The 22,238-nt window shown below is 26.2% G+C and overlaps 1 protein-coding gene and 2 long non-coding RNA genes across 3 annotated transcripts; 1 reads left to right on the top strand and 2 right to left on the bottom strand.

Moving 5' to 3' along the window:
* Positions 1-3,777: 3,777 nt before the first annotated feature.
* LOC132924027 (uncharacterized) lies at positions 3,778-4,911 on the bottom strand. Its single transcript, XR_009661286.1, has 3 exons — positions 4,817-4,911; positions 4,267-4,327; positions 3,778-3,914 (listed from the first exon to the last, which is right to left on the bottom strand). It is a non-coding gene; the product is annotated as an uncharacterized LOC132924027 (long non-coding RNA).
* Positions 4,912-5,004: 93 nt separating this feature from the next.
* Positions 5,005-5,923, bottom strand: LOC132927960 (uncharacterized). Its single transcript, XR_009661914.1, has 3 exons — positions 5,703-5,923; positions 5,394-5,526; positions 5,005-5,327 (listed from the first exon to the last, which is right to left on the bottom strand). It is a non-coding gene; the product is annotated as an uncharacterized LOC132927960 (long non-coding RNA).
* A 5,872-nt stretch (positions 5,924-11,795) lies between these two features.
* Positions 11,796-16,536, top strand: LOC132926602 (uncharacterized). Its single transcript, XM_060990973.1, has 2 exons — positions 11,796-12,824; positions 15,573-16,536. The coding sequence occupies exons 1-2, from the start codon at positions 12,111-12,113 to the stop codon at positions 16,065-16,067; spliced, it is 1,209 nt and encodes a 402-aa protein (XP_060846956.1). The 5' UTR covers positions 11,796-12,110; the 3' UTR covers positions 16,068-16,536.
* Positions 16,537-22,238: the final 5,702 nt, after the last annotated feature.

The following is a 22,238-nucleotide window of genomic DNA, read 5'->3' as shown; positions in this document are numbered from 1 at the left end:
CGCTCTACGCGGAATGTGCGGTAGCTGGCCCATGGCGATCGTACGCCACCGCCGGATCGCGGTGATCGATCCAAAAAAAGCGTCTGTGCTCTACCCAGTGATCACTGAGGCCAATGTGCTATGTATATATAAAGCCGAACCGATGCCTACGTATGCGAGGACGCCCGCAGTAGTCGACGTCAAATCAGCCGCACGGCAGACCTCTTTTCAAGAGTGACGATTTAGATATCAGACCCATTTACTCATGCTTCTACAGTATGCACTTTACATCATTGCTCCATTGTGCGTTTGGGCTAACCACCCGAACGACACAGGAGTAGTTCAGACGTCTTCGACTAATTGCAAATATATCCGGCCTCGCCAAAAAATTTTTATGCCGAATTTCGGTGTATTTTTATTTTTTTCTGAATCGCGGACGAAAAGTCCGATTTAAAGAAAGTTGGACAAAAAGTCCGGATTCGATTTTTATAGTCGGACAAAAAGTTCGAAAATACATAATATTTTATGTACCTAGTACATAGTAAATATTTATTTTAAAAATTTAAAAATGTACACATATTGTTATATTTTTGTATAACTGACATAAATATAACGGAAATCCACTATATTATGATATACTATTTTTTTTTTAGTTTTAGTTTAGATTGACGTGCACGTGCTTATAAATAAAATTCATTGTTTGTTAAAATGTATTTAGTTACAAATAAATGTTGATTCTGTTGTTCTAATATGTATTATGTTGTAATAAATTATATAAATAAAAATAAAAATAAGAAAATAGAAAAAATATAATAATATAATGTGTATAATATTATAAACATGTCTACAAACATTTTTAAATTTTTAAAATAAAAATATTTTGTATTTTCGTACTTTTTGCATGACACTAATAATGTCTTCGGACTTTTTAATAAAAATAAAAATATACAGATATCATTTATTTGTCAGTTATATATAATTATACTTATACGTTATAATTTTAAAGTTTTCCATCATACTTTATATTAGATTTAGATACACTATAATATTACGTATTGTTACCGTGCTGTACTGCTGTCTAACAAACAACTGAATTTGGCAATAATTTTGGAATATCTGCAGATAGGTACGTAAATCACGATATTGTATTTATTATCTTTATTACTAAACATTAAGAGGACGTCGCACCCACATGTGTTATCTCCGTCTTACACACGTACTACGTAGAACATTTTCGTTAGTTTTGATATTAGACAATATATTTATATTTTAAATACTCATAACGGTAACATCGTTCGAAAAATCGTTCTCAATCGTTTGGTTATACGATACAAAATATTGTGTCTTTGATCTGCCGGCAATCGTTCTCAATCGTGTTACCAAAAAGGTAAAACGTTCTCAATCGTACAACACCGGTTCCTAGTCTTCGAGTGAGAAATAATCAAATAAATTATAAATAGCAAATCGATATTGGATGTTATAGTTTTGTATATTTTTCAATGTGGAAATTGCACAGTGCAATAATAATAATATACAAGCTTCGTGTTCAGTAAATGATAATTTAAATGTTAGAGAACTAGAAAAGTGTTTATAAAAATAAGGAGCATTTGCGCAAAATAACAAATTTTTTAAATTTATTTATAGGCAGCATTGGTTTAAGCGTTTCATAACATTTTTTAGTTTAATCGCCAAACATTGATTTTTCTATCAAAGATTCATACTCCATAGCTTGAGAGCTAGAATAATTTATAGTTTATACTTTTGACAAGTAAAATTAAAAGTTCCTAGTGTTTTTCAAAATAATCAGAGAAAAAAAACGAAAGGATATAAAATTAATTCGCTATCTAAATAAATTGTATGAATACTTTGTAAAAAAAATCAATCACTAGATATTTGAATTATATTATTTCACTATTTTAACAAATTTTACTTCGTATTTAATTACGTTTTTTGTCATAATATATGTATAATTGTGTTATATTTTCCGTTGTGACAATATTTGAATTGTAGTAGACCAATAAACTATAGGCGTTGAATAGTTAAGATGTAGTCGTGTCGAAGAATAAAAACTACAAAAATATTTCAGTGTTTTTAATTGCAAATTAGACTAGATCCAGTAGATCCAAATGACAATATTCTGATGTAGTCAGTCTGGCGTGAATGTGCTTGCGCTAACTGGTAATATCACGTCTGTCGGAGTCTTCTCCAGTGTTCTCTTATATAGTAGGTAAAGTAGGTTTCCCCGTCCTACTACTCTTATCCCTTCTGGTCTATGATATGTGTCATTACATTCTCACACTATTACGCATTTCAGGATTCAGGGCTGTACGTGCGATGATCGTATCAAAATATGACGTCCGGATGACGCACTGCCCACGCGCAAGCTTGTCGCAACCGCAACGGTCCCGCTAGCATTTCCCAGAAATGCTGTCCTATCGTCGTTACCCGTTATAAACCTAATATGTAATAATGTTTGCGGGTGATGCATCACTGATGCTGGTTCCATCCCTGTATAAAATGGTGTGACTCCTTGGTTATTGTTTATTATTTTTATGACTACCCGCGTCATCCGCGGCGTTTTAATTACCCCTTTAGTAATTAATGATTTTAGTTTAATCGTTTTTATTATTACCAGCGTCTGACCCGGTGCAATGGATATCTTCCTCCCATTATATATTTAAATGTTTATGTCTACATCATAGTACCCCTTATTGCGTGTTATATTATAGATCACTATCTTGATATTCATGCCTATGCATGGGCTTCCCCAGGGGGGGCAAGACAGGCCACTTGCCCCTCTTAGAATAATCATAATAATGTACTATAAATAAAATGTAAGTATAAAATGTATAAAAAAATCTTCATTTATTTTTTAAATTAATTTTGCCCCCCCCCCCAGAAAAATGTTTGGGTGGACGCCCATGTCCATGTAAATATTAAATATAGATATTATGTATTTGAGATAAAATTATTACCTAGCTTAACTTGCTAATGAATATAAAATATATTGTATGCTGTAGATAAATTAAAATAAATTGCAAAAATGTAAATATTATATTACAATTACAGACTAAACAAATATTTTTTTTTCAGGCTCATTACAATTTTTTTTTTTAATAGTAAATCATAAATAAATAAATTTTGTATTCATAATAATCTTATAGTTTTAATTAATTAATTTCTTCATTTTACAAGAAATTACAGTTCCTTATTCCTCTTTATACTGATACAAGTATATTTAATATTTTGTTAGTTTTTTTTTTGTTTATTAGCTTAAAAAAATGTATATATTGTGTTATAATCTGGAACTATGGTTGTGATATTACACTTTTATAATAATCAAAGAAAATAAGAAATAACTAAATGTTTACATGCAGTGGCACCAAACCTACATGGCTATATGTAAAGTGTGACAGCTGCCACACATAATTTAAAAGGTGGATACTCCTAGCATTGGTAGTGTTTAAGTATAAAAAATTTATAATTAAGATAAGAAGGAGCAGTGGATATCATATTAATGTCCATTGCCACACCTAAAAAAAATTTCGGCGCCACTGCTTACATGCATATATTATTGAAGTTACTTTTCAATAATGGTATGTTTATTTTCTGAAAAATTAGCGTTATTATTTAACTTTGTTGATATAGAACAGTGAAATAGTATTAAGATTAAAAAAATGATGAGACATTAAAAAAAACTGATAAAGTTGATTCAATGATTTATCTAATGAAAAAAATCATCATTATGTTTGACACGTGAGAATCAACAAATAAATCATATGAAAAATAAAAATTGAAAATGTGTATAATATAAACAATCTTTACATTCGATTTTTTTTTTTTTTGGTGTTTGTTCAAGCCAGGTATTGATTTGTTTTACTCTTGTTGCCCGCCAATTACTCTGTTCTTTACATATTTCATTATAACTTTCCATACTAATAAAACAGAAAAATACATACACAAATAATTAAATTAGGATTATAGGAGAAAACAGTAGTTATTAGTTATTATCAATTAAAATTACAAAGTTTAGTGGACCAGTTGAGAACTAAATAGAATTCATACATTAAATATATTGTTATAACAATGTCTTCTAATGAGTGTAATAAATAATAATTAATAAAATAAACATACTTTTTACTACAAATAAAATATTGATAATTAACAATATTTTTTACTGTTATGACTTTTAATGTAACAGATTATTTAAATTAAAAATTATCTTACAAATTGAGATTATAAAAATTATATATATATATTATTCTAAGATAAATTTATTGGACATACGTTTATAAAAATCCATCATTGTCGGCAACAAGTAATTTCTACGTTTTGTTTTCACCCAGTACTGTGCAACAGATATAAAATAAAACATTAGTGTTCAGTGCATAAGTTGGATACCATTTTATACATAATAAGATAAGCTAAGAGAGCATTGGTATTAGATATTATTTTAATAATGGGACCTATTGTGAAGTAATAAAGTGTATGGGGATAGCTAGTAGTTATAAAGGACTAATATGAATAGTTTTAAAAATATACATTTACAAGTTAAAAGTAAAAGTTATTAGAGGTTTTCTCTATAAAATATTGTACATAAGCCATCTTAGTAAATTGTACAAAGATAACTATTTAAATTTACAATTATATAAAGGACTTTTTTTCCGATTAAATTTTAGTTCTTAAATGATTTTTGGACAATTTTGTTTAATAATCAAAATTATGTATAAATTGTACAGTATAATATTTTAATGGCATGTTTAAAATAAATTGTTTTCTTTAATTATTCGTTTATCATTAAATCGCTTTCGTTACTAAATCGTACAACACTATTTACCTTTTTTTTGTGATTGTCCTGTGTTTAAAATACATTGAATTTTAATATTTGTAAATTTTCTTTTTTTTGATCTTCTGTGTTCACAATGATAGTATGATACTATTTATTTTGAAACAAAATTTTTATATTAAAATAAATGCATTAACTTAGTGTTTGAAAATTTCATAAAAAAAAAAAGTTACTTTACTTAAAGGACATAGACAATGTTTAAATTAGTTGCATACAGCTTGAACATTAATTGAAAAATAGCCTATTCTTTTGCGGAATTTTTTTCTAATATTTTTACTGGGAGATTGTATCCTGATATAGTGATATGAATACAATCTATTGCTCCAATGACTTTAGAAAATTGGCACATTTTTTAGAAATTTTCATAGACAAATTTTCTGTCAGCTTTTGTTTCTGGCATTTGAATGTATTTTGGTTTTAGTGATACATGTTGATACTTTTTGTGTCATACGACACTTTGACACTTTGATTTATGGATTCGTATCTGGTCTCCTAAAACTGCCTAAAATTTGACAGGTACATTTGTATATATACAACATATTAAAATGCATTAATCTAAAATATTCACCTGAAAAGTACCAGTTGCATTATATCAGTTGTATTAGAAGCTGCAATTTTGGTGACAATGACATCGGTGTGTATTTTGACATAAGCTATCTTGAACCATATCCAGTAGTTCATTAAAAATTGTTTTAGATAACCTAACATACCAAACTATTAGGTTTAAGTACAAAGTTCAAGAAAATAGAAACCAGAATATGTCTTTAATCGTTTCAGACTAAAGATCAGGTCTAATAAAGTTATAACAAATAGTAACGTAGGCATTACTATTTAAAATATTATGTAAAAACAGTCAAATCAAATATGTTATAAGTACCTAAATCTCTGTTTAAAATCTGTAGGTATCATTATATTCTGTCGACGGATTGGATCAGGAAAAAACATGGGTCTCGATAACACCTGAAGCACTTCAACGATAAAATCATCATCACTCGTTGAATCTGAGTTAGATGATGACATATTTTATAAGTGTGAAGAAAAAAAACTGAAACCAGGCAGGTACCTACCTATATTTATAATATTATATTTTGATTAAAATTTTACTTGTTTTTAATAATAATAAAAAGTAGGTAGCTGATACTGCTGATACCTAGGAAATTATATTTCTTATCACCATATTAACGGATCTGTAAAAGTTACCGAACCAAAATCGGACCCGTAATCCTGTACTTAAGTACTTTACGCTTTACAGGCCCAGTAGCCGATAAATTACAAGCCCGTTAACGCTAACGAGCGTTCAAGCGACACCCAATATTTTTTAACGGCTCTGTAAATTACTAATGAACGTTTATGCAACCCAGTAAAATACGCTATTTCTTATATTTATATCATTATTTATGTATACGTATGAAAAATACGGTTATTTTATTATTGTAAGTGTGATAACTAATGATGATATATGAAATAATAATAATAATAATAATATTTCATGGTTGATAATAATAATAATAATATTTCATGGTTGATAATAATAATAATAATATTTCATGATTGATAATAATAATAATAATATGTCATGGTTAATAATAATAATAATATGTCAGATTGATAATAATAATAGTAATAATATGTCATAATTGCAATTCACCATATTATATCCGTGGTGAGTACACACTACTACAGTACACACAATTATTGGTGACGAGTAAGAACCAGCGTTCACCGGCAGTGTAGCCAAGCGTCGACGTGGCAATCACACTACCCGACAGCAAGCTGCAGGGACGCATTCACCAGGCTCACATATATATATCTGTGACCAGGCCCAAGACCGTATACAAACGCATACTATCATACTATCATATTATCATACTAAGTTATTGAACCGAAAAAAACTAACAATACCGTCAACACCTACTTTACTTATTAAATTAAAATATTTTGGAATAATTAATCGTTTAAAAAAACTAAAGCTAGAGAAGAAAAACATTCAAAGTTGATGAAGAAATAAGCTTTGAAACTTATGTTTGTAATTTTGTATTAACAGTAACTTTATCGCACCTAATAGTTTTGTGTAGTTACCTACTCATAACTAAAATGTCATGTATAGATATTATTTAATTAACATTATTGATCACGAAAACTGTTAATTAACTGCCCACATTCACTACGTTGTCCGACTATCCAGAATATCAATATGAATTTCCATATGAACTCATATGAGTAATGAGTTAATCATTAATTAATAAAACAATAATAGTTCGTAACTTCACAAGCTGAATTTAACTTTTAACAACATTTATTATTATTGTTTATTTAGGCCAGTATATAAATTTGAACTTTTCTTTAAAACCATTTGTACCTAAATGTACCTAAGTATCTGTATTATTTTTCATGATAATTAAATTATTGTCTGTTATTAAATTTAATTGTTATGAATGAGGTTTAGAAAATTATCTATAATGTGTATGGATACAGAGAATTTCAAAAAATATTCTGGATTATCTGATTTACATATACGTGGTAAACTAACAGTAGGCAGGTAATATAAAATTGTTCATCGATATCAAATGTTTACTACTATTACTTATAACTTATAAGTTATAAGTTATAACTATAATTACAACTATTATGATCGCCTAATGTCTTTTGATCAGTTCCGCAGTGACGTAATCGACTATGGCTACTATGGGACGAACTATGCGACACTGTCAAATGTCAATTGGGCATTTTAAAATATAAAAATCATCTACGAGGACAATTTATTATTATAAATAATATAGTAGGTACTTATAGTAAAATAATATAGTGTTAACTATTTCGCGCTGTTTAAATTCGTTGTGAACAGCGTATATAAAATAGTAAAATACTAATTATTATTCTTAGAATTTAGATAGGTGTTTTTATTTTAATAACATTCGAACGATGAAGCCGACGAGTCTTACAAAAATATCTTAAGTATTAAGAAGTTAATTTTTTTCTGATTTTAAAGCGTCGACAAGACAACAAATATCGTACCAGTTCGACATTTTAGTAAAATAAAACTATAATATGAACATATATAATTTAATGTATATACATAAATATACATAAACATAATAATATATATATGTATATACATAAATGACAGGTTAATACGCAGTATATTGACAGAATTACATGCAGGAATACAGGACGTAGTCCATAGTTTACAGATATCTCACGAAAACACGATAGGTAAGAATAATATTTAGGCAGTAAAACATGATCCAAAATACAACGTTAGATGTTGTGGCAATTACAAGGACGTGTATGGTTGTGGAATACCTAGTGTAAGCAGCGAAGATTGGGAAGGGAGTATGTGTCTAATGTGTTAATATAATTAGGCTAAAACTAGGTATTTGATTATAATTATATATGTTATTTTATTAATTTCTTATTAATCATTAATTACCTAGGTACATCAATCATGTAATAGAGGTGGGACTGGTGGGAGAAATTTATACAACAGACTGCAGAGGTTTGATCGCTTATATCAGATATATGGGGGGGACTCTAAGCAAAAATATTACCTATAGTTTTTCATTATTTACTATTTAGAGGAGGTACAATATAGAAGGGTTATGTATTCGATTAAACGCGCGGGGAGTTTTCAGATTATATAAAAATATAACTTGCTGTTATATGATAGTATACCGAAGGAAAGGGTAGGCAAGTTATTGATGAATTATGGGTTGCTGAGCGGGTGATCGGCTGTGGGCGGTGTATCTGACCCCTTTTTCGTACAACTTTATACTTGTACTTCGATGCCATGGATAACAAATTATATAGTTATATTTATGTATTCCTATTAGTATTATCAACGGTGAAGGTGTATAATAATTATAATATTTAGTAGTGTTAGGTAATAGATATAGATACAATACAATGTCTGTACCTTCATTATTTCACTGCATTACAAAAGTTTATACTTTTATAGTATACGTATAGGGTATAGATATACTTATCTAACTTTAACCTATATGATAAGTATAGTTTTATAAATTTGGTATACAAACAGCACTAAAAACAGCGACTAATAAGAAGTGTCATATTAGATGTGATTGACAAATTCAGAACCGGATTAAGGAGTTTGCTTCTCATCTTAGGCTAAATATAATACATTTGTCACCTTATTCTACATTTAACATCAAAAACGAATTACCTACCGTATTTATTATGTTGTACAAAAATACAGCGATAACGTAAGAACCTTGTCTATTATGAGCGTTAGAACATGTCTAAATACCTACGAGTTTACGACGTTTACGTAGATTTGCATTGATGTGTTCAGTTACAAGTTTACAACGCGTGTTTTACAGCCTCCGTTTTCTGGTGCCACAAGGAAAAAAGGGGTAATACGCTTTCTCAACACGTAAAATCGATAACCATGTAAGATGTAAACAGTGGTATCAATGTTAACGCGTGTTAAACGCCTTTCGTGTGAACTAGCCTTAAGCTAATACTAAGGCACTTTAAAGGTATATTATATATCTAATGCTCTACTAATACGGGTGTCGGGTGTGTACCAGTTGCCCTTTAAAGTATACCTTTTAGATTTTGAACGGAGTGATGAATGTATTGATTCTACAAAGATGTGTGTTTTTTTTTATTTTTTATTTTTTTTTTTGTGTCTGTCATCACGTTTTGGAGTAGTAATAATGGTTTGATTTTTGACTTCAGCCCCGTTTTGAAAAGGAAAGTGAATCAAAATTAAAAAATTTCCAGTAGTTTTCAAAAAAAGTAAGGAAAAACCCTAAAAAAGTAACGAAAAACGTGAATTTTTACGCATAACCACTTTTCGACAAAATCGATTTTTGATTTTGCTGTAACTCAAAAACTAATCATTGTAAATACTTGAAATTTTCACCAATTGTTTATATTAGCATTATCTATTCACGATTACATTTTCAAAATATTTAGAATTTTTTTAAACTATTTATAAACCATTGAAATTTTTGATTTTTCTAAATTTTTTTTCTTGAAATGCCAATAAAAAAAATTCGGCTTTCCAAAACATCTTTAAAATTTAATAGAAGGTTTATTATAAGTTGTACTTATCGTAGTAAAAAAAAAAAAAATAAGCATTTAAAGTTCAAATGTTTACGAAATATATCAAAATCGTGAAAATTTGAAAGGAATTTTGAAGTTGAAAATTCATAAAATGTTTGCGATTTATACCTAAGGTTAAAAAACCCAATACAAAGTTATTCTTACATTTTCCTTTGAGTAACTGTAAAAAAAAATTCCAGCGTCAATACAGAAAAAATTTTATGAGCGTATGAAATTTAATTTTTTATGAAATCGCGTAGAATAATGATATATTACAAATTAAATACAGGTACTAATTTAATATATCCTACTATTCCTACTAATTATCATTGACTGACAAATCATCTCCGTTCAGAATCGTTTTTCATGTACAATGATACCTTTCATTGCGTTCAAATTTAACACATCCTTTATAGTGACCAGTGACCTACTCTCCATCTTTACTAAACAGCAAAGCGATACCCACTTGCTCACTTTTTTTTATATCAATTCTCTCCAAACTACCTAGAGCAAAATTCAACAGTTGCCCTCGCATATTATTATATACACGCGCGAATACATGATTGATGATACCAATCCGTAAAATAGGGGAAGTAAATATGTAAATCAGGCGCGAACGCAGGAAAAATTTCGGAGGGGGGGGAGGTGGTTGAAAAAATGTACATAAATATTATACTAGGTATTCATTTGTAGGTCAGATAATTTATTTTATATTCCTGATATTTCGGGGGGAATTTAAACACCCAACCCCCCTGCGTTCGCGCCTGATGTAAATAATAATAATAATAATATTTACAATAAAAAATAAATGAAATAATTATAATTATATAAGCATCATACAATGTAATTTGTCAATAAAATAAAATGTGAAAAAGGTTTTGTATTTTTTTAATATAAAAAAATCCATTTCATAAAAAAATAGGTAATTAATAATATTAAGGTACCTATATTATTATTTTGTATTATATTATTATTGTATTTGGTAAAATTCTCTCTTTGCGCCAGATGAGCTATTATTATTATTATTATACAATTTTTATTATTTTTATATATTATAATTATTCATTATATTATTTACATATTTACCTTTCTTATTTTACGGGTAGTTATATAATAATTAATAATATGTTAGGATACATTCGGTTGAAAGAAACTGTTACATTATTTTTTTAAATGTTGAAAACAGCTCTTGAAGACAATATGTCAACACCCGCTAATACTGGAGCTTCAAACTTATAGACAGGTAGTAATCGAGATTAGACCCGCAGAGTAAATAAATGCATAAATCAATTTTGATGTAAATCGAATATTATTATATTTAGTCATAATTTTACTATAGTATATATATACATATATAATATTATAGTCTTCGTAACAGCACCAGCACCATTTGGTCATTTCGTTTAACCAACATACTACGGGTTGGCTTGATCAATAATAAATAATAAAGCAATATAGGTAGTATCTATTGGGTTTCCATCGAAATAAGGATTTACTAGGAAAAACATAAAGTCTTTTAGAAAACAGTACAAAATGTGTACTTTACTGCTTTGATTTGTTATAACTATTAGTGTTTACTAATCGATATTTTGTTAGACGCGATGACAAAACGTCTTACTATATAAAACGAGCCTTGACAATTTTGTCGAATAGCGTGCCGAGTGGGCCGTGTTTATGCAACAGGAGATTGGGAAATGGGTCGCTATAAAATATTTTTGTTGCCAAGCAACACCCCACACTTTATCGGACTGTTCTTCTGAAAGCGTTCCTTAGATGGTACATAATATTATTATTAACGGTATGCAAGGGGCATGCGCCACTCGCCCGCACATTTAATTTGTACACTTCACGGGTCTCAGATTTTAGGATGAGTCGTGCTATTTACGCACGCGTCGGTGTACTCTATCGTGACGTATTTGCGCTTAAAAACTGTGCACATTCGTCAACTCGTCAGTCGTGCATGCGCAGATTATACAACTCAACAAGAGATTCGTGGGTTAAGCGCTTCAGACTTTCGCCTTCGCGTCAATCCATAGTTTGTGGTCCAGTAGTGTTAACGTGTGTAGGTAGTTTCTGATTTCACCGATATTCCCGTTTTGATCTATCATCTCGTATTCTGTGCAGTCAAATAGCACCTAAATTGTGCAATCGCGCTTCAATTGAAAGCTCGACGATAACCTATTCTTCGTTTTAAAATAAACGCAAACTTCGATAAACAATGTTAATCCAATGTTCGCTCATCATCCAAAATCTGGTCCCACGACCAGCAAAAGCCAATTCACAGTCACTCAGGTCATATTTGTTGACCAAAAAAGTAAACGGCAAATACTATGTGTTTGTGTTGAACTCAATGTACCCAAACGGAATCCACTACGACATTGCCATGTTGGAAAACATATACTACAAGTTCATTAAAGAAAAGAAAATGGGATTGGAGTTCAGAGAGCCCAGACAAATGTTATTGATAGTAGCCGACGACAAGGAAATGCTTCATTCGTTCTACCATCAACTTATTGACATTATTAACGGGAAAAATGTAGTCATCGGTAAACGCCACTTGCTGAATACGGCGAGTAGTAATAACTATAATATGGTTTGTAGTACAAAACCTCTTGAGTTTGTAGCTATTAATCGCTTTGACAACAGTCTATTAAACATGAAACATTTGGGCAAACTTGTTTTGGAAAACTGTGATTTACCAACAATTCCTGTAGAAATTGGCAGTTTACCCATTAGATATCTTAGCATATCGGGTAGTAAACTACCTGCTTCACAATTTAGTCAAGATACCTTCTGGAATTGGTTGTCTATGGATACAGTTTGTGGTACATTATTAACCTTAAAAATGGATTCAGTTGGTTTGAAATCTTTACCATTTGAAATATTGTTTCTGAAAAATCTACAGACATTATCTGCAGCCAAAAATATGCTGGTAATTTAGTGAATTGATTAATATCTATGTAGTATTACTAAGGCTTTTTTATTTTTTTATTATAAAATTTATCTTCAGTTTATTCTTTAATGCACTAATAAACAATTTATTAAAACAGTTAGATGGTGTGTATGTAAAAGGGTTTAAGTAAAAAAAAAAACACTGATTTCAGGAAACTAAAAATATTTGGGAAAAACTATTTTATACATTAGGTATCTAAGTATCTTATACATGAATTATTCTCTTTCATATATGATTTATAAGTTATTATTTTCAAACTTAATTAATAAGTATTATTTTATATATTTGTTTTTCTTTTTGTTCAGTCCTATATAAATAAATAAATAAGAAAAACTTGGCTTGGAACATTATATATTTTGTTAGAATGTATATCTAGTTCCAATTAAAAAAAATCTAACTTTATAAGTTAGTTTTTCTTATTTACTTATATTATATTTTATATTCAATTTTTTTTTTAAAGTAATTACTTGCCATTATTGTTACTTGATGTAACTTTATTTCCATCGGATTATCATAAACTTTAATTAAATCAATATTTTCTTCTAATACTACAATATTATTCTAGAATGCAAAAAGGCAAACATATAATTTATTGAATTTTATGTTTCTTATTATTTTAGTGCATACAAAATAATAATAATATGGTGTATATTATATAATATTATTTGTGTACCAACTATAACATATTTTTTAATTCATATATAACAATATAACATAGTTTTTTTAAAGTAATACACTTACATTGCCATTGAGGTCCAACTATGGACTATGATGTCCTTATTTCAATTGGAATAAAATCAATATTATCATTCTATAACACACATAATTGGTCTCATAAATCTATAATAATTGAAATATATATTTGTAAGTATATATTTAAAACATTATTAGGTATTTAATAAGCTATTAAGATCTGACAACAATATCCATTGATTTTCATTGTGTTGCATTCATTTTGGTATCACATATTATATTTTACTATAAATTGTCATTAAAACCCTTCTACAACACAAATACTATACAAAAATGTCAATTTTAATAATAAAATTGGGTATCATACATTTAATATGAAATTATTTGGTAAATATATATAATGTAATATTATTTTAGTTGTATAGGTACTTAGTAAATAATACATTTCCTATAAAAACATCTGATTTGATTGAATTAACATCAAAATAAATAAATTTTTTAAATTGTATAGCTATTTATACTTGATTAAAGATATTAAAATCAATCAATACATATTTTATATTATTTATTACAATAAGCTGATTATAAGTATGGACTTATTTTAAATTGAAAACAATAGTGTTTGTCAATATAAAAATAAAATTATGTATAATTAATGATGAAACCTACTAATATTTTATATTCAAATTATTTATTTTGTGTAGATAATTATTTTTTCTATAATCATTTTTTAAAATAAAATTTATAAATAAAAACAACAAACCTTTAATATACATTTTTCCTCTTAATAAAATTATTCTATAATAAATATTAATTTAATTATTATGTTTAATTTTATATTTTAATTAAATGCATAATAGTATAATCTTGGCTTTATGTAACTTTTATGAAATATAAAGACTTGTCTTCTTTTTATATTTTATGGAATGATATTCAAATTTTTGACAATATTTGATACCATAACATTCTGTTGGAAATTATATTATGGTCTTGGTTCAACTGTTAAACATGATTTCATTTGATTTAAATAAAATAATAAAATAAATAATAATTACAATAATAGTTCTAACAATAGAAAAAAATAATATTCATATTTTTTTTTCTTTCTTAACATATTTCTTTATTATTTTCTAATTTTTCCAACATGTTTTACAATAAGATATGAACCTAGCGATTAAATATTTATTTCATACTAAAAAATCTAAGCCTCTAAAATCTACAAGAATCTACAAAAAAGATCTCAATTTTTACTTATTCCCTCTTACAAGCACATTTATCATATATTTAACGAGTTTTTAACATATTTTGTTTTCTTGATAATGGTAGTTTTTATGTACCTAATTTATACATAATAAGTAGGGCTCGGATTTTAAAGCAAATGCTTCTTTTTATATATTTAAGATAAAAATCTAATTTTTATACATAATTCGTTTCACGTTAATCTGATTCGAAATAAACGAATTTATTTTTGCTTTTTTTTGCTTTTTTTAATATAAATGCTTTTTTTGCTTTTTTATTGCTTTCTTCAGTTATTCTAGCTGTGTAATTTTTATTTGTTTGTTACGCTATAGTAATTAAAAAAATGTTTATATAATTTATAAGAAATGTCAAAACCCGTAATAAATTATTATATAAAAGTGTTTATTTACTTAATAAGAAATGTGAAAACCCGCAATAATGACCGTGACCGTACCATTAGTGCGAAACGTCATTAAATGTAATGATTGAAATGTATAGATTATCGATCTACAGATAGCTTATTCAGTTTTATAAAATTATAACCTAATTCGTGTTAATTTTTAGTCGTGATTTTTTTTGCTTTTTTTAAAAATAAATATGCTTCATTTTTGCTTTTTTTAAACAATTTTATGCTTTTTTTGTTATTTATTATGCTTTAAAATCCGAGCCCTAATAATAAGGTACTAAAAATTATTATTCATTTTGAGAATATTAAAGTCAAATAATTATTATAAATTGTTTTATTCCAATAATTTGAATACCTACTTAATTTGATTAAAAATTAATTTTTTTCAGACATATTTACCTCACTTCATCGCTGAAATGAAGAAACTTGATTGCTTATTTGTTGGTGACAATATGTTATCATACTATCCTGATAGTATATGTTGTAGAATCTTTCAAAAAGTTGATATATCAAATAACCCATTTCAATTACCTGAATCTCTAGTTTTTGAGCATTTAGTTAAATATAATGATGTATTTACAAGTCTAAAGAGACCTGATGATGATGTAATTGTAAAACCATTAAGTCATTTGTCATTTTACTCTTTGATTAATAATTGTGTACCATTTAAAAGACAAGATATACCTCGTTCATTATGGCTATATTTTGATGTAGTTGGTCGTTGTATGTTGTGTAAAAGATTATTACTACCAGATTACTGTGAGATAAATCATAGGTTTGGCTTGCCTACAGCAATAAATTTAACTAAAGATCAAAGAACTACCAGATTATCACGACAATATTTATTATGTCATATTTCGCATAAGTTTTGTGTGAGACGTTAATATTTAAATGTACTAGTCTATTTATGTAGATGTAAAGACTATAGGTCTTTATAAAATATTTATGATTTAAAATTTAAAATTATAACTAGAGACTGGAATTATATGCATTAAAAAGGTGGTAAATATGATGCAAATATGCAAAGAAAGTGGGTCAATATATATGCATCAATATACAAAAGTAATTGTTAAAAATGTTTCAATATGTATTATCAATTTACAAAATTAAAAAAAAAAAAAAAATTGTCTTAATCATGTTTTTATTAAAATTAAATATTGTATCTTTCAACATCAAAAAATGTTAGTCAACAAACTACTTCAATATCAAAAAAAATCATTATTTTGTTTTTTTGGAAATATTGAAATATGTTAAATAATACAAATTTTAAATAAAAACAACAGAATAACTAAATCAATCACAACAAAATAATGAGATAATGGCTCAAATTTGCAATAAGACAACAAACAAATACTAATTTGTACACAACTTTGAAAAATTAATTTTTTGTAATTTTGCTTTTCAAATAATAGTTAATCAATAATTGTCAATATAAATTTTTTTTGTGAATAGGTAATAATTAAAAATTCCAATTTCCAGTATTAAGAAATTAAATGAATTGATTATTTACCAAAGTATACAATATACACTAATGAAAAAATATGCTATTATATGCAAAATATAATTTGCTCATGGAATCAGTGCATAAATACAATACAAATATGCAAATGCTTATAATTCCGGTCTTTAATTATAACAAAAGGTCAGATTTATATTCTCTTAAAATCCTTTAAATATGATAATATACAATTCTTTAAATGTGTAATTAAAAATAAGCAGTATATTATCTTAATATTCTTTTAATAGTCTAAAAAAAATTACAAAATTACTCAATTTCAATTTATTTTATTTTATTTTGTTTACAATAAAAATTAATTGGTCCATAAGTATTACATATAAATAATATAATTATTAATTTTTTCCTTCAAAAAAATATTGTTTTTTATTCTCAAATATTCACTAATGTATTGAATGTTCTCTAATCCCTAAAATATTCGTTTTTATGTAAAATAACATTTTTCTACGAATTCTGTGTCTTATGAATATTTCATTCCCATTTAACTAAAAACAAAATAAATACCTAAAATCATAAAAACCCAACCTCTCATTATAACTATTATATTTTAAATTAAAATAAAGAACATAATAACACTTTTTGTATTATATATAATTAAGTATAAAAATCAAAATAACTTAAGTGTTATCATATACATTTACCTTATTGATTATTACTGTCTATCATTGTTTAACATTTAAGCAGTATTTCCACCGAACAAATATTTATATTTATATTTCACTTATTATACCTACCAATATTTTAAAACACATTTAAATGGTAATTTGTGATTTTAAACAATATATGATGATTTTCCCATTATTTATATTATTATTTTTTTTATATAAATTAATCATTTTTTAAAAATGACAATTTGTTTCATATACCTTTATTTATTTTTTATTGTATTTGGACATTTGGTTGTAAACATTGAAACGTAACAAATATCTTATTTTAATTTTATAAAAATATGAATTTTATTTCAATGATATTAAATTGTGTACAAGAATATTTCATTGTTGTTTCCTTACTAGAATTTAAAATGATTTAAAAATGTTATCCTGTCCAAAGAGCATTAAATCTATCTTCTTTATCAGATCGAAGACATGTAGCCAATTTACACTTCTTAAGAGAACTTCTAAAAAGTAAGATTGTTTCCCATATCAATTTCAGAATTCCTATTCGCCAGATAAGTACCAATTTACCTTTCTCTCTTCTAACTATTTATTATACTCTCTCTTAACACATTTTATATGACTAATATTCTTTCTTTTTAAGTATAAATTGTTATTTTAATTTTAAGTTATTAGTTAATAAGTTATAATATTGTTCACCTCATATATATATTAATTATTCTTGTTTCATTAGGCTTCAACCCGTACAGTTGTAATATATAATTAAATTAAATGTAATAAAATAAAATTCAATTGGTTATCCACATTTATTTCGATTGTGGAAGAAGAAATTTTTGCAGATAATCAAACAAAAACTAATAATTAACCATGCATATTTTATTTTAAATTTCATACATTTATTATATTTTGAAAAATTCCTTTAAAATATACTAATCAGTGTTGGTACAGTGGAATAAATGAATAATATTGTTTTGTAAATAATAATATTAATAGTACAATTAAAATAATGATTAATTATTATAAAATATTTTAATTTATAATTTATAATTCTGTTAAATATTATGTTTGGGGTGATGTCTTATATAATATTTAAATTGTATTATTATCAATATGCTAGAACAGTAGATCTTGCTTTATCACATTTTTTATTAAGTATAATTGTATTTGTATAAGATATAGTGAATTGATGCAATTATAATTAATTGTACTGATTTTTTACAAATTAACTAACTAAATAATTATTTGTACTCACATGTATATTGTATGCTTACTAAATATTTTCAACTATTTACTGGAACTAATTATTATTTTTTTTTTTTTTACATATTATACTCTAAATATTAAGTATTTGTATGTAATAAGGTATTTTGCGACTTGGATTTAAACATTGTATCATTTGTATCAACACTTTTGGCTTATAATAATTTAGTTGGTGTTTATAATTTTAAAGTACCTAGAGCAGTGGTTCTCAATCTTTTTTTTTTGTTTTCTGTAGTCATTGGGGTTTTATGAAAATTGCGAGATACCCTACACACAATACTTTATATTATATGAATGATTTATATTTTAAATAATTTTACGGTATATTCTAAGATCATTCTGCTGAACACTAGTGTGATGTTGCATACCAATTGAAAACCACTGACCTAAAGTGTAAAGCTTTCATTTCTTTTTATAAACAATTATATTTTCCAAATATCATTGATGTATTATTTTACTTTAATCAGTCTAAGCTACTTTCAAGTATGTTTATAATAAGTTTTAAAATATGTATAATATAATTATTTATTATTGGAGTAAAAAAATATTGAAATAAAATAAAATATATGTGTATAATTTATAAATTAATGACTTAATTTCATAAGTGATGAATCAGTAATATGATCATATGACAATATGCCAATATGCCGTGATAAGTACATTTTTTAATATAAATATAAATTACTAATTAATGTTATTTAGTATAGAAAATAATAATCTAAATAACAGTTACATGGTTTATTTTTTTAAGATTAATATTTTTAGAATCCCTTCAAAATATTAAAATATCATATGAGAGAGAGCCTATTTTACTTTTGAATATAAACTCTATTTTGTCAAAATGTGATATTTAAAAGATTTAAAAAATATATATAATGAGAATGACCTTCTGCTCAACTTCTCCAGTAAGTAAAATACAATGTATTTTTATATTAACATCATTGACAAGACGAGCGTCTTATCTGGAAACATAGAGTGTATTATCCAGTGTAATTACATGTTAAATGTTGCCAAAATCAAGGGACTCATAAAAATCTGCTTATTAGCCAAGAAATCGTCTAAAGCGAGAGCGTCTTAAACGGGTTCTGCTGTAAATATTAATTATTTTTTACCTTTATATATTATGTTATAATTAAGGCTGAGATTTATATGTAATAAAAAACCAAAAATATGTACATATATATGTAATTAAAATGGCCAAAATATGAATTATAAAATAAAATTCTAAATCATTTTTGAATAATATACAATTAATTGTTTTTAATTTTTAATCAATTTAATTTAAAAAATATAAAGATATTTTCACAACCACGCGAATGCAAGTACTGACACACTGTTGAAAATTCGTAAATATATTTTGTTTAATAATTATTGAACATAAAGTATAATCTAAGATCATTAATGTATAGTTATTGAATAGAAACAAAAAAGATAAACTATAATCAAGTTATTAATATTTAACTAATACTTTCATATACTTATTTCCTATATGCATTATACACTTATAATTTTTACGAGTACTATTATCAAAGTATAAATGTATAATACTATTAAACCACCGAAATTGTCAAAATTTACGAAATATGTAAAAAAAAAAAAATGCAGAAATTTTACAAATTGTGTTGAAATATGTAAAATAAAATATGTTTTATTTTTTTGCAAATCACGTGAAATGAATTTATCATTTCCAATACTTAATTTATCATGTTTTAGTAAAAATATATATTTTCATACAAATCCCAGCCCTAGTTATAATTATCCTTATTATTAGATAATATATTGTTTAATTATTTTTATAAATGTATATATTTTTTTATTTTATCTTATTTCTATTACAATTTAATTAGTTTAATAACTGAAATAATATAATTAAAAATACACTTTGTTAAAATTACATTAGCTGCTGATTTGTGAGAATGAGTATATTGTGGTCTAAATTATAGACTGATACATACTACACAGGTAGTATGCTCAGTGCAAGATATTTGGGTAGATCTGCTCTATTATCTGTTTGGTTTTACATAGGTACAATTTGACTTATCATAAGAAAAATTATTATAAATTCCGTAACATTGTTTATTTTTTTTATAATAATAATATTTAAAAAGCAAATAATTTTTAACAATATTGATCAAATAGTAATTTACTATTTTTTAATTAATAGTAGAAATTAGTTTAAGTAATAGCAGATAACAGTGTATTGTCCGTAGCTTAGAGGTTGTAGAGTGAAATAATTTGTGTAAGTCTATTTATGTTGAATTGGTTGTGTATACAACACAATTTAATGTATTAAAAATACAATATCCCGGAACATAAAGGTATTGATGGCTCAATGGGTATAGTGTTTTTGAAAATGCTGTACTGATGACTTTCCTGTGGCATCCCCATTCCTCTTCTCATAGATTTAAAATCCATAATTTAACTAAGGTCACGCTGTTGCATCTTTCGGAAAGTTGTTGTAATTAATAAATGTGGTGAGCTATTATTTATTTATAATAATCAACGGGCATAGGTCCTTTAACAAAACATTAATAAATAATATAAATTATTGATACATGAAAACTAATAAATATAGTTAAAGTACCTAATAAAAATAACAGAAAAAAATTTTTCCTCTTTTACTATATAAATATAAAATAATTAAGCTTTATGTTTTAAAAATAATAAAGTTTTAGCTTTAAAAACATGGTGATTAAACAATATAACAATATATATTTTATTGGCATTTAAAAAAGCTCTTAAAGCAAATGTATTATTGTCATCATTAATTTTAAATTAAAGTATTATAGCACAAATCAGAATTACGAATATCTCTAGTGACTCTAGTCATTTTTAATCCAATTAAATTTTAAATTTCTGTGCAGTCGTCGCCAGTCGATATAGTTATTTATAATATCATAAACAAATATTAAATCACACCTTATAGAAAGAGAATGAGATCTTTAGACTACTGAACCAAAAGATAAGTCTCTAAAGATAGTACAATGGTTAACATAGGACATAGGCAAATCTTTTCCTAAATTTATATTGAATGTTATAGTTGCGTACACCCCGTTATACAGGACAATGAATGGAGTGATAAACGATTTCAACACAATTTATAGTTGTTAGATAATATATTTCTAAATGTTAATTGAAAAATAAACTAAGTACAAACGACTAAAATAATGACATTATTGTGGTAGCTAGAAATGTGTTACTACAAACTCTGTGATTCTTTGACTGACAAAACACTGTGAGTTTAAGGACAAAATCTCCTAATAAAGAACGCCTATCCCTACCATAATTATGTATAAATTGCCATAAAAGGTCTGTGGATATGTTCCCGCGCTATTTCTAGTATAACCTATTATGTTGATGGTACGTACAGGAAATCTTTTCACAATCATTCTGTGGTTTTGTTGCGATTCTACACAAAAACATACAATTATTGTTTGTGTATAACAATGTCAAAAATATAATTGACACCTTGGCCTACACTTAAGTTAAAGACATCTACATAAGCTTTCGATATAATTTCAAAATATTTTAACTTAAGAAATAATAAAAAAAATGATTGACTTCATCAAAATTTTTATTTACTTGATGATTCCGTGTACTATTATCATAGAACACAATAAATACTTCTTGGCAAATTGTGTACGTATGAATTATACGGAATTATA

Source organism: Rhopalosiphum padi, chromosome 3 (assembly GCF_020882245.1).
Source record: "Rhopalosiphum padi isolate XX-2018 chromosome 3, ASM2088224v1, whole genome shotgun sequence".
Taxonomy (NCBI): domain Eukaryota; kingdom Metazoa; phylum Arthropoda; class Insecta; order Hemiptera; family Aphididae; genus Rhopalosiphum; species Rhopalosiphum padi.
The sequence above is the reverse complement of the archived record's forward strand: the minus strand, read 5'-3'. Positions and strand labels throughout refer to the sequence as shown.

Excerpts from the sequence above, each read along its gene's own strand:
- LOC132926602 (XM_060990973.1), top strand. The coding sequence starts at position 12,111 with ATGTTAATCCAATGTTCGCTCATCATCCAAAATCTGGTCCCACGACCA. Across the intron at positions 12,825-15,572 it reads CTGCAGCCAAAAATATGCTG|ACATATTTACCTCACTTCAT; the intron begins GTAATTTAGTGA and ends AATTTTTTTCAG.